Source organism: Ooceraea biroi, chromosome 4 (assembly GCF_003672135.1).
Source record: "Ooceraea biroi isolate clonal line C1 chromosome 4, Obir_v5.4, whole genome shotgun sequence".
Taxonomy (NCBI): domain Eukaryota; kingdom Metazoa; phylum Arthropoda; class Insecta; order Hymenoptera; family Formicidae; genus Ooceraea; species Ooceraea biroi.
In genome coordinates this window covers 11,842,971-11,864,637 of record NC_039509.1, presented here as the reverse complement: position 1 = coordinate 11,864,637, position 21,667 = coordinate 11,842,971, and the positions used below count along the sequence as shown (strand labels likewise).

General features: G+C 37.8%; 1 protein-coding gene across 4 annotated transcripts in view; it reads right to left on the bottom strand.

Annotated features, from left to right (window-relative positions):
- The window catches only part of LOC105278832 (alkaline phosphatase), a 181,486-nt gene that overhangs the window by 158,080 nt on the left and 1,739 nt on the right, over positions 1–21,667 (bottom strand). For 3 of the 4 annotated variants that reach the window (XM_026968813.1, XM_011338223.3, XM_026968814.1), the window contains exon 1: positions 15,769–15,903. The exons of the other annotated variant lie outside the window; for it this stretch is intronic. In XM_026968813.1, the coding sequence (XP_026824614.1) occupies positions 15,769–15,862 (94 nt within the window). In that variant the 5' untranslated portion in view covers positions 15,863–15,903. Of the gene's footprint in view, positions 1–15,768; positions 15,904–21,667 lie in introns of those variants that run through there. 4 annotated transcript variants of the gene reach the window in all.

The window sequence follows — 21,667 nt, the reverse complement described above, 5'->3', positions numbered from 1 at the left end:
TTGATATGTAATATATGATATTCAGAATATTATCAGAATCATTAATTATAATCAAAATTTCAATTTTTCTTTTTAATAAAAATAATATATCATGATAGAGGAACATCATTTAATTCTATCAAATAGTTTGATAGTTTAAATTATCTAACCAGATAGTTTGATATAATTAAATCCGCGCGCATAATAAACTTGTAAATTCTGATTCAGATAATACTAAACGAACAACTTCCTTTTGGCTTCAGTAATATTATTTAATGAAATATCACATGTCATTCTGTAGGTAAATGCTATCGTCAAACGTACAACGTGTAAAACGGGCTGTAAAGCCGTAGCCGATTCAGTTCTCGGCCTCGGGGCATACATAAATTACGAAAGTGCATATACATATAGCTTATTGGCCTCTCGTAATTAATATAAGCCGCAAGATTCCCCAGGGACTTCAAGTTGCACGAGTTTCATTTCAAATAGCTCCTAGCACGAGTCCTATTCGTTCCGCTGGAAACGATTTCCATATTATGAAAGAAAATGACGTTCATACGAACGAGAATACAGCTTTCTTTAACGATTACAATTAAATATTCATCTCGTAAAAGATTTACAAACTAATAGCTGAAATCAAAAACAGAAAACCTTTCATTACAATGTCTTTACGCGAAATAATTTATCGCATTTGTAATTGTTTCAGTGTCACAGAACATACGTAAAATGCATATTTCCATATCGTTCCAAGCGCTTCAACTCTCGAAACTCACCGAAATCGGAGAGGCGTAACGCCACAATTTTCTTTTTCATTTTGCTCGCTAACTGAAAAATGGAATAAACTGCACACGATCGTTAAACGACCATGTGCGGCAGTTCGTGATATTTTTCGTAGTCGCGCTCATGCAATCGTGTAAACAATGATGTCGGTCGCATGTGAGGTGCATTTTGTATCAGATTTTACACAGTGACGAAACGCTTAAATTCAGCGACCTGCGGTCGCGCAATTGCGGATTGCATCTTTAATTTACCGTCGTTATTGTGTACCGCCTAAAACTGTTTACAGTGGAACTTAACTGAACAACTTTATCATACTTGCCATGAGTTTATCGCATGTTGCACTCAACCCGATTTATTTATGAATTTGCTGTCGCGAGTTCACGCAAAATCGATCATGCACGCGCGCGAGAAAACAACTCCAATAAAACTTTATGGTGGCGTCAAAGACCTCACGAGTCAATCTCACGAGCGATGAAGCAACGATGAAGAAATGGATTGCGAAAATAGACGGTTTTTCGCATAATTTCCTGCATGGTTCCAGGCATCTGCCGCAATTATCGTTTACTCGGAGGTCACCGCATACGACTCTAACATGAACGGAATTTAATATGCCGGTGGTTAACCGAACGCTGTCGTCGCATAACTCGTATCTATTAATTATTCGACCATAACTTCTTGTTCATAGCTCGAGAATTAACTGTACAACGCAAAGTTATATTGCGTGCACGCAACGACAAATACGCGCGGTGCATCGTCGGTTATTATGCCGGGGAGATGGTGAGCGGCGAGATATGGAATTCCGATGATTGAATCCCGGGGAAACGTGGTCAGAAATATTTAAGGAATAAACGTCCCGGGGATGTCTCCAGGGGAATTACGTCGCCCGCGCGATTTAGGATTATGCGAATATCCCGCGCAGCGACGGGACACTCTCTTCGTACTTTTCACCGCGAGAATTCAATATAAAAGGTTTGCATCTCGCGGCCGGTGGCTGCAAATATCGCTCGGCAAACAGAATATATCGACATTCGCCATTATATCACCCCGCATCCCGAGATACCGAGAAACAGCGAACGAGAACAAATATTCCTCGCAATCTGTGATCATTGCGTGAAAATCCATAACGGGTAGATTGCTCGCGTGAGATTTTATTGAAAACGATTCGGTAATACTTCGTTCCATGAGTCATCACCGGAACAAGAGCCACGATAATATATTGAATTGTGCCTTTCGACGCAGCGGACTCTCAGTCAAAGTAACTGCATGCAAATGAATCGGAAAACGCGAAGGTTAAATATTTATAATCAATCGACGGGATTTATGATCGACGCCTCCGCGAACGCGGCGGAAAACTGCGGGAGCCTTTCAACCGCCCGCATCTGCGATGCAGATGTCTGCACAACTGGGAGAAAAGTTGCGGGTAACCACGCGGATTTCCACCACGGCGTTCTCCCTTTAAACTGAGGATCGACGTCTCGCCAGTCCTATTAGATCGCGCGATTGCCATTTACAATGCAGAACGTGCCGACGTGACCGTCGTCGCTCTCGAGAACCGCGCGTAACGTTCGGCTGCTCACTTTTAACGAGCCATTACCATTTTCCGCTTGAATAAACGCATCCGTCGAATAAAACGGCGCGCGATCGAGTCGCACGATGCCGTGCCTTGCGCGACGATATAAATTCGATTGGACATCCGGTTCCGGCATATCGCCACTATGCGGCACAGGCAATTTGAAAAAGTATCGCACTTCAAACGCTCGCAATATAAATATCGACTACGGTAGAATTTCACGCGCGATGCGTGAGGAATAACTTCGCACATTAATTGCTTCGCTGCAGCTTAATTCTCCCGGTCGATTGAGAAGCAATATTCCCATTGCGAAGTTGCGTGCTACCGGAATATTTCGAGGGCGATTATATAAGCGATCTATGACTTGACTCGCAAAAACGTGGATTTCTATGCTTTTGGAAGGAACCAATCATCCCTTACCTGCATCCGATTGTGAATAATGTGTAAAATAATTTACAATGTCTTGTTATATCTTTATCTTTGATTTAAAGAAATAATATTATATTTGTAATGAAATATCCTATGCATTATTTGGTGTAGATCGAGGAAATCATGAACCATTTCTATGTAAAACATCTTTCGTTTTCTGCGCTCATAGATTTTTTGAGCAATTTGGTGTCGACCTCTCCTTAATGAAAGTTTGGTCGCCTCCATCTCGTTCCGCAAACTTTTTAATGTTCGAGATTAAATGTCTTTGTAATTAATTCTCGGATGAAAATTCTGGCAAAGTGAAATTCATTTCAAGTTAACATAAAACATAACGTATTAAACGAAACTTTATATAAGCGTTGGGTGATCGGGTAAAAATGTTAGCTTCATACCATGTAGCACATATGTAAAATCTGTATATTTGTACTGTACGAGTATTCTCTACTCATTAGGAGGAGAAAAGATTTCAGCAAACCAGAAATGCATCCTTCCTGATGGAAGCCTTTTGAGCACCTTTGAGAAGTAAGTGAAAAATACATGTTATTGTTGCAACTCGCATTGTAACATCGCGAACAGTCACCTATTTTTCAGGGAATGTTTTTAAACCATAACAATCCATGAAGCAAAACTGGGAAACTGGCGCATGCAGCTGGAGGTTTCGCGAATTCTTTTGCAACAAATTTTTATTGACATATTCTAAAACATAAAAAAAGTGTATAACACGAAAAGATATTATTTTTCTTACACTCGTGGAGACATTTCTATTAAATAAAAATGATAGACTCTGACGACTTCCATTACTACTTTTTATATTAAATAAGTTGTACATGGTACTAGTATTGATTGTTTGCATGCAAATTTCCAACCGCAAATCTATCAATACGTTATTCAACTTACCTATAGCGCAAAGAGCAAATATCAACTTGATCTGCCCATTGATTTGGCTATTACGATTGATAGATGCAACTACAATTTAAATCCATACAATTCCGTGAAATATTCGAGCTCTCTTCCAATGCTCGTAACGTACGCGGAGAGATATTTATGATTGTGGAATGCCATCACGAAACAGAATAAAAATGCAATGATAAAGTTTTTCGGTTTACTCGAAAGGTCGTATTCCTATTCGTATGCACTTTATATATCGTTGCGCGAATGCGCGAACGTTCTCCATACGCAAATAATCATCGGAAAGAATAAAAAATAAGCGAAAATTCACGTTCTCAAAAAATATAAAGTTTCAAGTCGAGTTCTTCATCAGCAAAACGAACAGATACACTTTGCCAAGTCCCACATCCCGATGTAAAATTTTCCATTTTCCTCTATCGTAAAAACTGAATGTGAAATTAAAACGTTACGCTGTAATTAGATTCTTTTTTACAATAAGTTTATCTGTAGAATTAAGCACATTGAATAAAAAAGTTAACGCTGAAATTAACATAAAAATAAGAATTTCATATTTTTTATAAAACACAATGTTGTTATATTTTACGAAAAGCACAATCGAAATTCGAAGCGAAATAGAATAAATGTAAAATACGCTAAAACTAGAATCTTCTCGAATACAAGCGTATTCTTATTTTTATTTATTGCATCTAGTGGCCTTAGGACAATTCTTGGAAATTAAATCACGAGACAGATGTATGACAGAACGTTTATTTAAATTTCATTTTTCAGGTCGTTTCATTCTGTCAATGTCTATATCCTGTGGCGTTTAGGTTGCGACGCTGTTACCCAGATCGTATCGATACTTCGAAACTCGACGGACTGATCCGCTAAAAACATTCACTTTTCCTGACGTTGTCGTAGGACCGAATGGCGACTGGTGCACGATAACGTTTACGATTGTCGATTCTCTCGCGCGATGTCGATAAACTCGGCGCGAATAAATTTCGAAGTTCGCAGAAAGTTCGCACGGCCACAAAGTTTTATGAAGGTTGTAACGACATTGCGGCTGCTCAGACGTGGAGAGCGAGAAATGTATAGAAAGGTATGGCACGACATAGCGAGGATACATAGGAAGGATATATAAGCACAGAAAACGAATGGAGGAGAGAGAGAGCGAGAGAAAAAGAAATATATATACACACGAAACGAGGAAAATTAACCGGAGCCGAAATCGTACTGCGGCGATCAAGCGATCTATATGCATGGAAGAAATCGCCTGATAATCATGGCCACTTTGGTCTACTGTGCAAAAGCAAAGGACACGAATGCCCGACCCGAAATTCACCAGTCTATTTAATCTGCCAACGGCGCAAAATATAGCGGGACGAATCGACGGAACTTGGAATGTAGTTCTATTTCGAGCTGTGTACATTAAACTCACGTTTCATAAATTCATTCGTGTCATTCCCGGTTTTCTCTGTCTTTAATTCTAATTTTCTGAAATGTTGATTCACGTAACGACATTGTCAAAAGGATTAAAAAAAGAGAATATGACACGTTAAAAGTAGATCAAACGCGGTGAAAAGAGATCTTTCATTTCTGTAATCCCAATTTCTTGATAATGTTTTCACGAGTGCAGTATATAAGTGCAAAAAAAAGCGATACAGATAATATTGGATAAAAACCAATATCTCTCTACTTTGCTACAAAGAAACGAGGATAGACGATTAGCTTATTGGATATCTATCTTGCGAAGTGGAAAGGACATGTTAAAAGGAAAAGCTATTAACTTCATTCTTCTTAAAGACAAATACACAAAATACCACAAAATTGTTTCAACTATGTTTATTTATTTTTAGAGATGAATTAATTATAATATTATGTGCGATAAAATTGAACAAAGTTTTGACATACTTACTAAATATTATCAAATTTAGGAAATTCATGATAAATAACTTGGAATGAAATTTTAATTATTATTAATTCCAAAAACTCGATCTTTATCGAATATTAACCCGAGATTTAATAATCAAAATATTAACATTTAAAAATTATACATAAACAAGATTTTTCAGTTTTTAATATCCTGATGCAAATAGCTCAAAATTTTATTAAGAGAGATCAATAAAAAATATGTAACTTTGAGATTTCCCGTGTTTATCCCAAGAGATTTTATTCACAGGCGATGTGAACGAGAGAGCGAAATGCTTCAACGGAAACTATTTATTCACGTAATTTCATTTATACGTCTAGGCAGTATCCGGCAGTACAGCTTGCCAATAACTGCTTTATTAAACAGCTAATCGTAGTCAAAGCTGCTCTACGTACATAAAACGAAGTTAGGCATGCGGAATTATCCAATATTTGTGACCGGCGAAGTTACACCGATGGGCGGTATAATTCGTTGGTTGCGATATAGAATTACATCGTATACAAATGGAGTTATTTCCCGTATAACGAGTCACATGAGAGATGAACAATCCAAAACACGATTTAAATACGCAAGGTACCGCAATCTCGGTAATGGATTTCGCGAATTCAACGCGATATGCGAGTAACGAAATTTAAATAAACTGCATAATTTCCCCATTACCAAAATTTGATTAGTTAAGCAAGGCGGAAATTACAATTTGAAATACCTGTGGAAAAATGTCGGTAGCTACCTTCCCAATAACGAATGTGTCTACGACTTAAACAATTTGATTTTCCCCCAAGTCAATCCGGATGCCATTCGAAAGTTCGATTATTTACCATCGCTGCAAACGTGCTACGTACAGTAAAGATCCAAAACGAAAGAAACTTAAAAAACAGAAACACAGAAATAGTAAAGGAAGTCGATCTATTTAAACGGAATCAACTTTCTATTTGTTCATCTGTTTGTTGTCGCGCGCACACAAGAGATTTCCATCAGAATACCCGTCGTATTTGAAAAGCACATTTAGGGCGGTTCCGTTTAAAGCGTGGGCTAACATGGTGCAGAGATTGAACAATTTTTTTATCAGCGTCATAAATATTCCTAAGGAAGCACAGACGTGCTCGAAATATCGTCGACTATACCAACGTAACGTGACGTAACGTGGTATTTGCAAAGCAAAACCCATCAAACATATGCCCAGCACCTACATAATGCTCCATCCCTTGTAAACGCGGCTATTAGCACCCTTATTATTCTTTTCCACTCATATTTTTTAACTACTTTACGACACTCGATAAGCCGTAGCGGAAAACGCCACGTGCATTTGTTCCATAAACTAGAAATGTGGACCCATGTGGTCGCGTCATGAAAATAATCTTACATTTTTCCGTTTGTTATCCTTCGCCTACGGCGAAATAAAGAAAGAAATAAAGAAAATACAGCATAAGATATCATTTATGACATAATAGTTTGTTTAACTGTGTGCACAGAGAGATATTTTCCTTGCACAAGCTTGTAAAAGATTCGAAAATTTATGGAAAGAAGCAAAATATGAAATGTTTATCCATTTCTGCGAAAAAAGAAGAATATATATATATATATATATATAAAATACATATGAAAATGTACAAGATACATTTAAATCCATTTAGAAAAAAAAGTTAAATTTTTTGTTTTACGCTGTTATGTATCAATATCATTATATTGATATTGATATAATAAATTCTCTGTGATTTTCATTATTTTCATAGGTTTTCAAGCTTTAACTGAATAATGAGATACCGTTGTATTTTCAAGATCCGGACATTATTTGAAATATTTTTTAACTCTCTTTCTCTGCAATAATATCGCGATAATAAATTTGACTTTTCTTAATCTCGATTAATGGAATTAGACGACAATAACAATAAATAAATGTTCGCATGTTTTGGAGTTTCTTATTTCACGGATTATTGCGCTAAAACATTACAATCTTTTATGTTCTATACTGAGAAAGACGCGGTTGAGGAATTTTGTATTGGACACTGCAGACTTCGAATTTTAATGCGCAGTACGGAAGCAGTCTGAAGAAAAGTTTAAGCGGTGCGAGATAAGTGGGACTTAAGTTCCTCCGACCGGACGATTTACGTAATGTTACTTCCGTCTCTCGCTGTTGCACCTCTTTTCTCCGTGGCGGTTCCAATAGGAGCGTATAAACCACGAAGTCTGATAAGCCGTACAGTAACGGAAAAGGTCCGCTAAACTCGGAACGTGACCGAGTACACTATACGAAAGTGCTGTGCATACTTGCACCGAGTTTATATTACTTTTATAATTTATTTTATCTTAAATTAAAGTTGATGTGTCAAACACTAACTTTTAGAGTATCCTGAAAGACTCAAAGCGCATATGTTAATCAAACCATGCATTTAAAACGCACGATGGAAAAGAAGAGATCCAATTGTAGATCGTACATCAAGATACAGCCAATAATTCATCTTTCCGAATTCGATCCCATTGTTATCGCGACACGAAATGGCGCGTTACACACACGGACAAGCGGAAAACTCGCGCGCGTTATTTTCCGGATGGCGTTACAAAATTTCTCATTTTCACGGCCGCACGGTCCGGTGTAAATTATATTTTCAATATTTAACACGCGCGAACACTGCGCATTTGTGACTTCCATGGCGATGCGCACAGCGCCATTCTCAAAATCACGTAGTCAAGGAATAATTCACAATACGTTGCTCGTGCGTGCAGCATAAAATTCCAATTGTAATTTCTCTTTGATTTACCGACCGTGCAGTTATACTCCATTTGTCGGATGCATAAAAGCACGGATAGTGTCGCTAAGCCCCAGACATGATGGATAATGTACCGGGGACGACGCTCGTGTAAATTGCACACGTGACAATAGCCTTCCTTTTTTAGCGCAACACCTTCCGTGACTTTACTGGTTTGCTCTCTCTCTCTCTCTCTCTCTCTCTCTCTCTCTCTCTCTCTCTCTCTCTCTCTGTTGACAATTGGCGAGCACGTACTTATCTTCAACGAAATGAAAGAGGTCATCTAAAATATATATAAAATCCTTTGCAACGCGGATTTACTTTTTGAAATGTTCAAACGAAAATTACTGCAGGTAGGAGGACGGAATTCTATCATCAAGCACGCGTTTCGACGTCTATAGAGATCCTTAATGCTCGAGAATCTAGTATAGGTATACCGCATCAATCCGGTCATTTGGATGCGTTGCCAGTCGACCGTAATTATTCATCAAGTATTCCCGTTTGTGTGTATACCGGCAAATTGATGATCGCTCGCACACCGGGCATGCACCTCTCTCTCACCCTCTCTCTCGTACATGATGCGATATGGTAAGTGGAATTAAACCTCTTTAGATACCACCGTAATTAGCAGTAACTAAGTATTGTCGAGAGTATTTGGATCAAGGGATGTACGCGAAGTGATTAAAGCCCGGCTTGTTGTCCGCATGTTGATCGTACTAGAAACCTGTTTACGATACTGAATGTTGAAAACTTTCCTTCGCAACGATGTTTTAACTCCGATATTAATAAAACATTAGTTACTTTTTCTTTAATCGATGACCTGGATTTCTTTGTAAAAGTAAAGTGGAAGCGAATCCACTTTTACAAATTTCGATCAATACCCCCGTAATGTTTGCATTAATAATCGCATTAATTTCAACTGATCTACTTTCCAGGAAGTTTCTTTTATTATAAGAACGATATCGAGGATAGCGATTGTTCTAGCAATCGAACACCGATCTTTGCAGTTTCGAGTCACGATACAGCCGCCGAAATGATTTGAATGTTCTGGATTGAGGGGATTAAATTCAAGCGTACAGACGAGACAGTGGATACACCGAACACGTTACAGTTGATCGCGCTTAACGGAGGCCAGTACGAGACGATGCTTTCCACTTGCACCGTATATCACCACGCCGCGAGTATTCGGCGTACAACGTGAACTAATATAAGCCCGAATGGGCAAACTCTTCGAGGGGGCCGTTACGTAACTCAAAACTAGTTCGCATTCAACTTACTTCAAGTGCCCGCCGATTCCGATACGTACCAATTAAGTGCACTAACTGCATGGTCGCAATGTTAAGTTTATTAGTAAGACACGTACAGAAAGCGCAAGAGACGGGAACACCATTCGCGTGAATCGAGTGACGTTGAATCGAAAACGCATTGAATCAAATCTACACAAAAGAGCTCTTTGAAGCTGTTCAAGATTATTTTGAATCTCTCGCTCGTTCTCAAGAAAAATGCACACACGCACATATATACAGCTCCAATGAAATAATTCACTAAGATACCCCGGAGGAGAACCCTCAGAATCAACACGTTGACGGTTTATTGCGAATGCGATACATTATGTATCGGACTGGTCAAGTCAATCTGTCAGTGAGGCCCTCGTACATTGACCACCGGTAATACGAACGTCAGCATCGTCGATGGTGGCTGGATGCATGTGATGCACGATTACGCGAACGGTTGACATCCCCATGTAATTATCTCAGACACGCGTTTGCACCCGAATCCTGCAACTGCACTCGCTATCCGGACTGAACTCCAGTTGCACAAAGCGGTCAGATAAAGCGACTGAGATCCTACGCCATTACGGGTAACGATCTTTTTGCCCCGAACAACAGTTACGTATGTCTCGAACGCGCGAGGAAGAAGAGCGGAAAATTGAGAAAAACGGGAAGAAATATCGAACCTGGATTTCTGCTGTCAGTAACGCGAGAGATTGAAAACAAGTATAAAGGCGAGAGCGAGAGAGAGAGAGAGGCAGAAAGCTCTTACATGTAGTAACTGAAAATGTATTAGAATTTCAGCGCCTACAGTAATGAAATACACGGCATATTTCACTTTTCTATCATCTATTCTATTGAACTGCATATCTCATGTTTAATTTACTGCATGTATTTCTATTTTTATTTTGCTTTGTCTCCTAAATTTTGTAAAATAAAATTTTGTAAAATAAATAAAATTTTCTAGATACCTAAAACTGGATCTCTTTTTTAAAAATTTTAGTTTTATAATATGAGCATCCGCAGCTCTGCGATATCATTGTATCAAAAATTTTTGCAAATTGACTTTCAAAAAAGCAAGCATATAAAATCTCGCGCTTGACTGCAAATAAGGTTTGCAGTCTCTGCAGAATTTCAATTTAGGCAAACTAAACTGTGAAATAAGCGAAAAAATAGTGACTATTGAAATATCATGGGATCCGTATATTCTAATTGAAAAGAAATTAATTTAAACTTTTGTTCGAGAGAATGGATATTAATTAATTATTCGTATTCTGAATGCGGAACAACATACGTTACGCGACATTGCATAAAATTGGAACTAATATGCACATTTATAAATCGATAGCAAGACACGTACTGCATAACAATAAAGACAAAGCACGAAATCACAAGAGAACTCTCACGCGTACTTGCATAATAATTAACTACCAGTTGCTAAGGAGACTTTGCAGCTTGGCGTATGCGCGCAACGTGCGCGTGCAAATAATACACAAATCGTATGCACGCTCTACAGCCGATATTGTATGTAACACTTTATGATTAGAACACCGCACAACTATGTTCACCAACTGCCGCGATCCGCTCCAATTGCAGGCATTATCGTTACATCGTTACGATGTAACTGTGAATACGTAGATTGCAACTGCAATTTCGACAGCATTCATGCTTGCAAGATTAAGCAAAGAACAGATAAAAAATTCAGGATCAATAATAGAGAAATATAAGAAGACGCATAAATATAATGAATGAAAAGGCGGATCACATATACGCTTGGTACCTTATCTATATTCTTATCTATAGAGCGCTTATTATCTGGAAATCGGCTATTAAGAACAGCTGCATTTGTTTTGTCAATAAAGCATAATCACAGATTTATTCGTCGTTTTAAATTAAAGATAAGTTAAGTATTGAAGAGAACATAAGTGAGCAATTAGTTCGCGCTTGATAGGAGAAATTTAATTCAAAGCGCAACTATTAAGATGCTTAATATTAAAAATCATGAAATTATAACGCACTTTAAATGTCACTTTAAATATCAAAATTTACAAATTCACGATATCAACATAACAATAAATCAATAAAAAAATATACATATTTCTACAAATATAAAACGATGAATTGAGATCATATTAAAAATAGCTAAATAGATATAATAGATAAGTAGATATTAAGCAACAACTCAGAATATTGTGCTAAAAATATCCACAAAACAAATATGAGCGTAATTTTTGCCTGCAATCTTGGAAATGTAACCCGCAACATGTCCGTGCAGCTTCGTTTTAATAAAGAGCGCTATTTAACGAGCTCTCTTGTACTCGCCACTCATAATAAAAACCGAATTGCCTCACTGCGTGATGCACAGTTATATGTGCTTTCACGGTTTTTGTATGGGAAATAAAAAATCACACCTGAATATATGCTGCGCGAAATCCTGCCATTGTTACTAAACTTAATTATATTTCATTTAATAAAGGCGGGCGCAGCAGCTGCTGCAATGAGAGACCCATTTTGGGACAAGAGTTATAATGATAATTGTGTTAACATGGAAGTAGATATTACGATACAGTGCAAAAAAGTAATTGTTCCTTTTATCAGAAGAATGTACCTGATTTATTTATCATTGCAATATATATGTTTTAATAATATATATTAATGCACAGACGTAATAAAACAATGTAAAATAGTTATATAAATTTATTCTATTAAACTCTTTCATTCGTTCTCTATCAATTGTGATAAAAAAATATATTGAATTTTATTAATTTTAGATCAAAGTTTAGACTTATTTAAAACGAAATCTATCACCTCTCTCTCTCTCTCACTTCTCCCAAATTTAATGAAAATAATACTATTTCGTGTGTTTCTAACAAAGAGCTAGTATTTCTAATATTTACATAATGAATGTTATTTACCATGGCGCAAAATGCCACTGCAGTTGCTATGGTGAACGTTCACCATAGCACTCAAGCTAAGTGGAAATGTTTGCTTTTATTCATTGTAACGCTGAATGGGGAAATAGGAGTTCACACAATGCACTCAGTTCAGTCAATGTATTGTTACCATGTTAGTATAGTGTTAGCCTAAATCGTTGAGTATCGAATCCAATAGAATCCTACAATGAACTGTGATTCTAATCTGGTGTCTCAAGAGAGTATTAAAATACAATCTATACCTGTCGTTGTTGATGAATAAACAGTAACTCGCATTTAAATATGACTATTTTAAAAATGAGAGGAAAATACATTTATTGAAAGGAGAAATAATATTGTAAATATGTATATCGAGTAACAATCGACTAACACAATACACATTGTGTATTACACAATATTATACAATATAAATATATAATCATTGCATAATGATAATAATAAGAATAATAATGCACACATCTCTCTCTCTCTCTCTCCTCCCTTGCTTGTTTATGAACCACAAATAGTTGATATTTAAATTACGTTTTAATTAAAACAAATAACGATTTTCTCTAGACCCGTTCTACATATACGCATTAGGCATATACGCAAAGTTTTATTAATAATAATATAGCATATATTTGATATCCAAGCTCATTCAATAAACCAATAAATTATAGTAAAATTGTTAGCTGAACTCGTGCTTCTATAAAAATGATATTTTTTAAAGTTGCATCGCTCGGTATTTTATAAACAAGTTTTCGATCTATCAGTGTGCCGCGGTAGCAATATTGGCCGCATATTAAATTGCAAATCAGGTGCCTCGGGTGTTATCGTCCAACTTATTAAGTGTCCTCGATACGTGAAAACTTTTGGCTTGACTAAGAACTCGGAAATCCCCGAAGAAAACTGTTATTAGATATCAAACTTGGATGCCGTTACACAGGGTGCTGGGCTTAAGAATATTTACAAAGTCTAAACATGCCGTCTTGCGTAACGATTTTCCATGCTTATACATATGCATAGAATGTATTTCCGAAAAATTTGATCTCTTGCTATTTAGCGTTACATCACATTTTATATTCATAATTCCGTCTCGAACGAAACTTTTCGACTAATTCTAGTCCAACGGAGATATATCCATTTTGCACAACAAAAATACAAATAACTTTTTAATACGAAAAATCAGATTTATTACTAGTGCTAGAGATTTATTAAAAACGAATCCGTTATAAATTTTTGCAAACAACGGATCGCGAGTCTCGAATTGTGATTACCGCGCTATTTGTAAAGTTTGGTACTTCAAAAGCACAAACAAAAAGCGAACAAAGTGCAACAGACGAAATAACACCTGGTTAAAACACATAAAACAGGGTGTCGTGCATATGTCGGGTGTACAGTTAATCGTGCTAAGCTCGATTGGCAAACACGTAATATATTGTACAGAATGCATAAATTATACGCTAAACTAAGCTGGTTCATTTGAGCATGGTCCCGGATATGAAAATGACAAAGTGACGTCCATTAAACCTGCAGTTGCAACAATTAATTGACAGAGCGCCGCATGCCCGGTGGGACTCTACTACTGAAGCGAAATAACAATTGAAATTGAATGATAAAAATTTTATTGTCGATTTTATTAAATCTACAATAAAAGCAACAGTTGAGAAAAAAACATTTCATATGTATAGAAACTTCTAAATGCCGCTTGCATAATGAATTATGCATTATTCTCATTTAGTCTATTATAATTAACACACGAGAGAAAGTCATTTTGCAAAACTTAAATATACGTTTTATTTCCATAATTATGTTCTTTTAATCATTTTGTACTAACAGAGATTAGTTTTTAAAATAATCGATTGGAATTTTGAAAGACTTCCCGTATTTTCCATGTTATCATTTTAATTAATGATTGCTGTTTATTCCTTGATACCGGTATTTTAATTAATTATTGAGATTCATTTATTTATTTCAATAAATTAGATGCACTATATTATGTAAAGCCAATTATTATGGATAAATGTAAACTAAAATTATTATATTGTAATATTATTACATTAATTATCAAAGAAAAATATTTCTCTCTCTCTCCTAAAGCAGCTTTACTGCTCCCTTAAATATACATAATCTTGATTATATGTATTCACGTGTGCCTCAATTATGTTATTTAAATTTCTATAGATATCTGAATGACCTCAATCATACATTAGTATCTCTGACTGCATGTGCAATCGGAATATTGCAATTATCAGCCCGATATAACAGTGTCTTTGTTGTCATTTCTATGCTACATTTCCCATGAGAAATGTACCATCATGTTGGTCCAGGAATAATACTGGTTGTAGCCAGAACTAGTGTTATCTATTGTAATGAACTTGACATAAATTGATTATGTATGTATTTAATAATATGTATTTTATGTTATTGCAGCGTAATATGTCATAGTAACAATTAACATGTATTAAATTACAATCATTCTTTTATTTTTATTCCTCCCCTCCTCACGTTTAAATTCGACGATTCTCAGCGTTTTATAATATATAAAAATACCAAATCGAGATTTTTCAGAATGGCAAAGCACGTAATACGGTATACGTGATTGTTTGGCAATCCTCTGGCTCACGTTTTACTACTAACTGAATCGTTTTGAGGGCAGTGTCACAAGAAGAGAAAAATTTTGCTTTGGCAAGCACCCCGAAAACCATCTCAATCGGAAATGTAACGATAACGAATCGACGATATAATATCCGTCCATTGCACCTGCCAAGAATCGCGAGACTACAATCACCTACAACTGTGAAAAATGTGAGACGTTTTCTGGTGAACGATTCCTAGCGAAATTGTTTTCTTGATCGATATTCTATACAAAGCTGCTATTTCATGGAACAATCATAATGTAATACAAAAACAAATAAAGTATATGTTATGTGAAGCACGTATTATACGAATTATACGTTTCTTACTGCGAAAGTGCATTAAAGAGTTATAACAATATAAAATCTATAATATATATATATTAATATCAATTATTACCTAAAACAATTACAGATAGAATCGTTCTTATCATCTTTTCATAGATTCAAATAGATAAAAAACAACCATGCTCTCTATAACAAAGGACTAAGTGTAATCACTTTCGTTTCTTTCTCATTTTTAACGTGTCTCCCTCACCGTGGAATTTGTTTCCGCTACTATGCTTCTATAGCGTTACATTCCGATCGCGATCAGCATTTCGAAATAAGGAACTCAACAATACCTTGCTGGCCAGCCCATACAACGACGACGGTTGCACGAATCGCCAATAAAATGACGGTGAGGGCGACGTTGATATGCAATGGATAGCGCCGCATCTCCGAAACGAGAAGGGGCCAGTCTAGCTACGTGCTATCCGTACGTATTCCTGTTCATGCCACTGTTTACCAAATCTTCTCGGACTGGACGCAAGCCAGGATTCACCGTGAAAATCACCTCAAAGCTCAAACGTACATGAACGAGACGGTGCACTGACGTATCGCACGTCGGAGAGTACTCTTATCTCACTGTACTATCCTCCTTAAGTCGCGTCCAGTATTTCACCGTCGCAATCGCGTCTCTCTCATCTCTGTTTTGTCTCTGTCACTTCCCGCAAACATCTGCGAACTCGCGTCCATCCATCTCGCACCTCTTCGTCTTTATATCCGGTTAGGGTGAACGGTTAACGTTATCCGATCGCGAAGTGAGACCGAACTCGATGTCGCAAAGCACTCGCGCGTATTGTCTACCTGGGATAGAGCAAAAGCAGAGCGTCGAAGAAGCCGAACAGCGTAGGATTACGGCGCATCGACGTGAATTATCGCGCACGGCGGGAACCCTCGACGACCCGACAAGCAGCTCGCAGCTGCGAGTGACGCTTGTTGCGGGTACCACTTGGTGGTGCACGACGAAATATACATGATGCGAGCGAGTACAACAATCGGTTGTCCATGTCGCTCGTAAGCCAGATCTCAATGATTGCGATTTACTGCGGAATCCGAACGTGAGAGCGATCCATTTTCCAAATATCCCTATGCCGCTGATGTTCAACGTCGCGCGATCTTCCAAGTCGTTCAGTGAAGAGGCACGTTTGCCTCGGTTGTCGACGAAAATCTTTGAAAGTGAAGATCCTCGAGTCTTCTAAAGTGCACCATGCTGAAGGCGCAATACTTGAGTAAGTGAATTTTTCTTTCCTCCGTCCGTAAGTAGGAAAAAAAGAAACTTCACTCACTAATCCACAGATAAAACCGTCAGTACAATGATTCTTTGCTTCTTATAGAAAACTGTTACTGTAGGCGAATGGTTCATGTCTCGTGTGCTAATCGGGAGAATTAAATTGATACACGCTGACGAAGTCCACTAACGCGCTCCCGAGATTCCGGATGCGCACTGATTACATGATTACACATGTCTGACTCTAGTTTTTCGCGTATCCTTGGAGCACCCTTCTCTTGCCATAAATCACCAGCTTCACCATACCCTCGTAAAATCAAAGCTCAAAGCGAAGGGAGAGCGACCGAAAATTCGTTATCTCCGACGGAGAATCGCGTTTGGAGAATTTCAAAGCCGTCGTTCCTCACTGTCGTTTAACGAGAGCGAACATCTGCACGCGCGCACACATAAACGCGAGGATGCAAAGACCGACCACGCTGCTCCCAAGACGTATTCCCGTGCCCCATGATTCGCCATGAAACGTCGTTAAACGAAGAACATCACTTCAGGTACAAGGAAGCTTCTCACTTGCCTCTCTCGCTCCCGAAATCAGGTCCAGTCGTTTCTGAAAACGGTAAGAAGAGATCTTCTTTACGTTCCCCATTCACTTTCCGCTTGAACCGCACGCCTTCCTTTGACGATTCTCCGACGTTTCAACGAGATCTACCGAGCGCGTCTACCTTCTTGCCCACATCGTCAGTCAACGTCGCGGTCCAATCACGATCACAGGACCATCGTTACCTATCTCGACGGTGCAATCAAACGAGCTGGTCGCATTGTTCGCGCGATATCAATGTACCCGATAGATCAGCACCCTTCTATCTCTCGCCACCACGGCACAACGAATCGCTCCCGCAATCTTTGGGATCTATTCGTCATCGATCGACCGTCACACCGTGGATCCGCGTGTTCGATCTCTCCACGAGGAGCGGGATAAGGGTGAGTGAACCAGCGTGACGCGGAACCGACAGGGGTAGAGGCGCGCGTACGGGCGGACGCGGGCGCAGTGACGTGAGGGTACCGACGACGAGGCCGCCGTTCTCTCGCCCTCGGTACGGGGGCCGAGCGTCGGCGATGCCAGCCGTGCGAGCCCGAATGATCGCACCCCTTGCTGCCAGGCGCCCCAGCGACCCGGACGCTACCACTGTCGCACAGCGAAATACATATTTGCCCGGAAAAACCACGATATCTTATTCTGGTGCACGGCATACAAAAACATAGGCACAATGTCAACGTAATTCTATACAGGACATCGAGGATAAAAGGATTTTACGCAGGCAAAACCTTTTATTAAACTCGCGGTCCTTTTATTGCACTGGAACGCCCACGCAATCGTTTATTATCATTTCTCGAAAGTCGTTCACGTGTTAAAGAGAAATTCACCTTTTCCCCTGTTTTTTCCCTTTATATTAAAGAGAAATTATTAGTTGGAAAATATTAATATACTACTCATATATGATACTTTCTCGCAACATACAGGGTGAGGCACCTAAAACAGGCCACCTGAATATCTCGGCTGTTATTGGTGATAGAAAAAAATGTGTCAGACCAAACTTGCATGGTTTCGAGGGACACATAATTTGTTCTGAATAATTTTTTATTAGGTGGACGCGTAGAGGTCATATGAAGGTCAACCTCGTTTTTTTAAATGGTATGATATGTTTTTTTACGTACCATCTAGTAGAGCGTTTGAAGATGCGCACATTGATCTACGGGTCAAAATCATTCAAGGTCACTGAAGGCTAAAATTTCTAAGTGCTAGAACTTTTTCATTTCTGAGTTTACGGTATTTTCAATAGCGGAGAACTCTAGGCAATATAAAAAATATAGAGATCAACAACTCAGAACTTCTCGGAAAAGAAAAAATTTCTAAGGGCTAGAACTTTTTCATTTCTGAATTTACGGTATTTTCAATAGCAGGGAACTCTAGGCAATATAAAAAATAATGATAACAACAACTCAGAACTTCGCGGAAAAAGAAAAAATTTCTAAGGTCTAGAACTTTTTCATTTCTGAGTTTACAGTATTTTTAATAGCAGAGAACTCTAGGCAATATAAAGTAAATTATTTTCCCTTACAGTTGGCCTTCAGTGACCTTGAATGATTTTAACCCGTAGATCAATGTGCGCATCTTTAAACGCTCTACTAGATTACGTAAAAAAGCATATACTATTTAAAAAAACGAAGTTGACCTTCATATGACCTCTACGCGTCCACCTAATAAAAAATTATTCAGAACAAATTATGTGTCCCTCGAAACCATGCAAGTTTGGTCTGACACATTTTTTTCTATCACCAATAACAGCCGAGGTATTCAGGTGGCCTGTTTTAGGTGCCTCACCCTGTATATGATATGATTTAATTTTATAAAAATAACTGCCGGATAGTTTCGTCCATGTAATCTTTAACAATCTCTCATCGTATTACTGTACCATCTCGTTTCTCGTGATTTCTCGCGAACGCGAATTCTCTGATGAATACAGAGTCGATTTTCGTTAGCAAAAGTAGGTGAAGCATCAATTGCTATTATACAATTGCACTTTTTTTTAATTCATTCTACTCGACGGAAGTGTATTTTACCATTTGCGCAAATCACCATTTTCCATATGTACAAACGTGTATGTTTGAATAGCGATATTTATTTCAACCTGTATAAATAAATGCTTGAGAAACATTCGTTTCATTCTATTTTATGATCCATATATGCGAAATCTTGATTACACCGCATTTTTCTTCGTGAATTCTCAATATATTATGATTTTATTCAATCTTTGATTAAAATTGAAGCACACACATTTCCAATTAAAACACCGTTAAAAATTATTTATATAATAGTTATAATAAAATATTAGGACTTTGTTACGGATTTACTTTCCAAACTTTATTCATGTAAGCTTCATAAGTCGCTTATAATTTCAAAGCTGCTGATTCGATATTGTGAAAAATGACATTTTTCGTAATTCGATCTCCAGTATCTATAATGAGTAATGAATGCGTCTATGATACTCCATGTATCCATCAAGCATTGCACGACAGTAACTTTGGAAATTGTTTTTCAAAGAAATTGGAAAAGCTCCAAAGTGGACATCCTACTCATCGTAAAGATATCGGAAATTGTAAGTAAAAGAGAAGAAAGGTTCAATAATCGATATGTCGATTTTAACGTGAGTCACAAATAATTGATAATAATACAATGCGATTGCGCACGATATTTTATCGACGATCCAAATTATAAACGGACAATTCGGATATACGATGTAATCAATTTTTTGTGGAAAAAGGAGCTTTCTATCGTATAGTTGGATTCTATACATAACTTGCACATATCACTTTCATGTATCTCTTTCATGTCACATAAAATTTATCATGAGAAAATTTTTATTTTAACGCATTTATATAAATTTAGAGATACAAATGGATATTATGATATTATTTATTTAATTCTTAATGCGTATGTTGTCACTAGCTATAACCATCCGAATGAAACGCATGAGCATAAAATAAACGTACTGAAGAAAATAAATACATAAATATATTGAATGAAAAGGTTGTAAATATAATACCCTTTCAATGCATTTGATTTAAATATGGTTTAATATATACTTCAAAAAATACTTTGAATTTTATATATTGTTTTTATTATTTAATCTCATTCTATGAGACAGACATTGCAGATTAAACTACGTTAAATAAAGCAGGATTTTTAGCATTCGCAATTCAGAGAATCTTTATCAGAGAGATAGCATGCGTCACGCTTGAAACATTTTGTATACATATGAAGAAAATCTCAGCAATACACATCCTGCGCGAGCGTGTCATCCCCCGCTTGCGAAACGTCGCTTACGAGCACTAAGGGCGAACTTTCTGAGCTTGAATCTTTTGGTGTTGGAGGCCCCGGCCTTAGATCTGTCGAAAGATTGAAAAGAACTTACCATCCCATGGGTTGTCACGATTTTTCCCTGTCGACTGTTCGCTACTATTCAACCTTATCGACGTAGAGAAATCCCGAACTGCGAACGTTCAGTAATAAATGATCAGTCGAAAATGTTAATGTTACCACGAGCAAATAAATAATTCAATTCTGCACTACATTACTCTCCGCGATTTTAATATTCTTCGTAAAACTGATTAACGTTCGAGCCTCGAGATTAACGTTTCTCTCTTGATTGTCGAGGAAATCTATCACGTCAGTTTCGACGTTCCATTATCTGAGTCTTGCACAATTTTTATCCTTCCTATCTCATTCTACCTCCGAACCTCATTTCTCGTAGATCAAAATAAAATCCCTAATCAATACACATATTTATCTATTCTCTACTGTGTGCTCTGTATTCCGTATGCTTAGCTGATGTAAAAAAGTTGATACTATCTACAATTAAGTCATGAAACCATCTCCTTCCGGAAATGAGTCTTGAGATCGGTTGCAGAAGGCGCGATCGGATGCACACCGACTCGTTCCCATCACCGATGACAAACGCAGATCAGAAGCAGACTCACGTTTCGCGCTAGGCGGAAAAAGCGGAATTCCGCTGTGGATATCAATGACGCCATGTGATTAATTAAGTACACGACGATGAGCCTCGGAATAATCCGAGAAGCACTTCGACCACATCATGATAGAATGGAGCTGCCGCTTCCAGACACCTGTGACTCTGGATAACGAGCAAGGGAGAGAAGCAAAGACAGACAGACAGAGGGAGAGAGAGAGGAAGAAGCAAGTAGTTGGAGTAGTTCAATCACCTCTCGACGGTCAGACCGTTGGCCGACGAATTTCCAATAGACATTTAATTATCCCCGCTCAAACGACAGACTACCTTTAAATTCCAGCTTCGGAGGCACGGCCGCTCGCATACCGGCTTCGCCTGACCGGTGAAGTTCGCTCGTTACATCATGTAACTACCGTGTAAGTATCGTGAAAAAAAGAGAAAAAA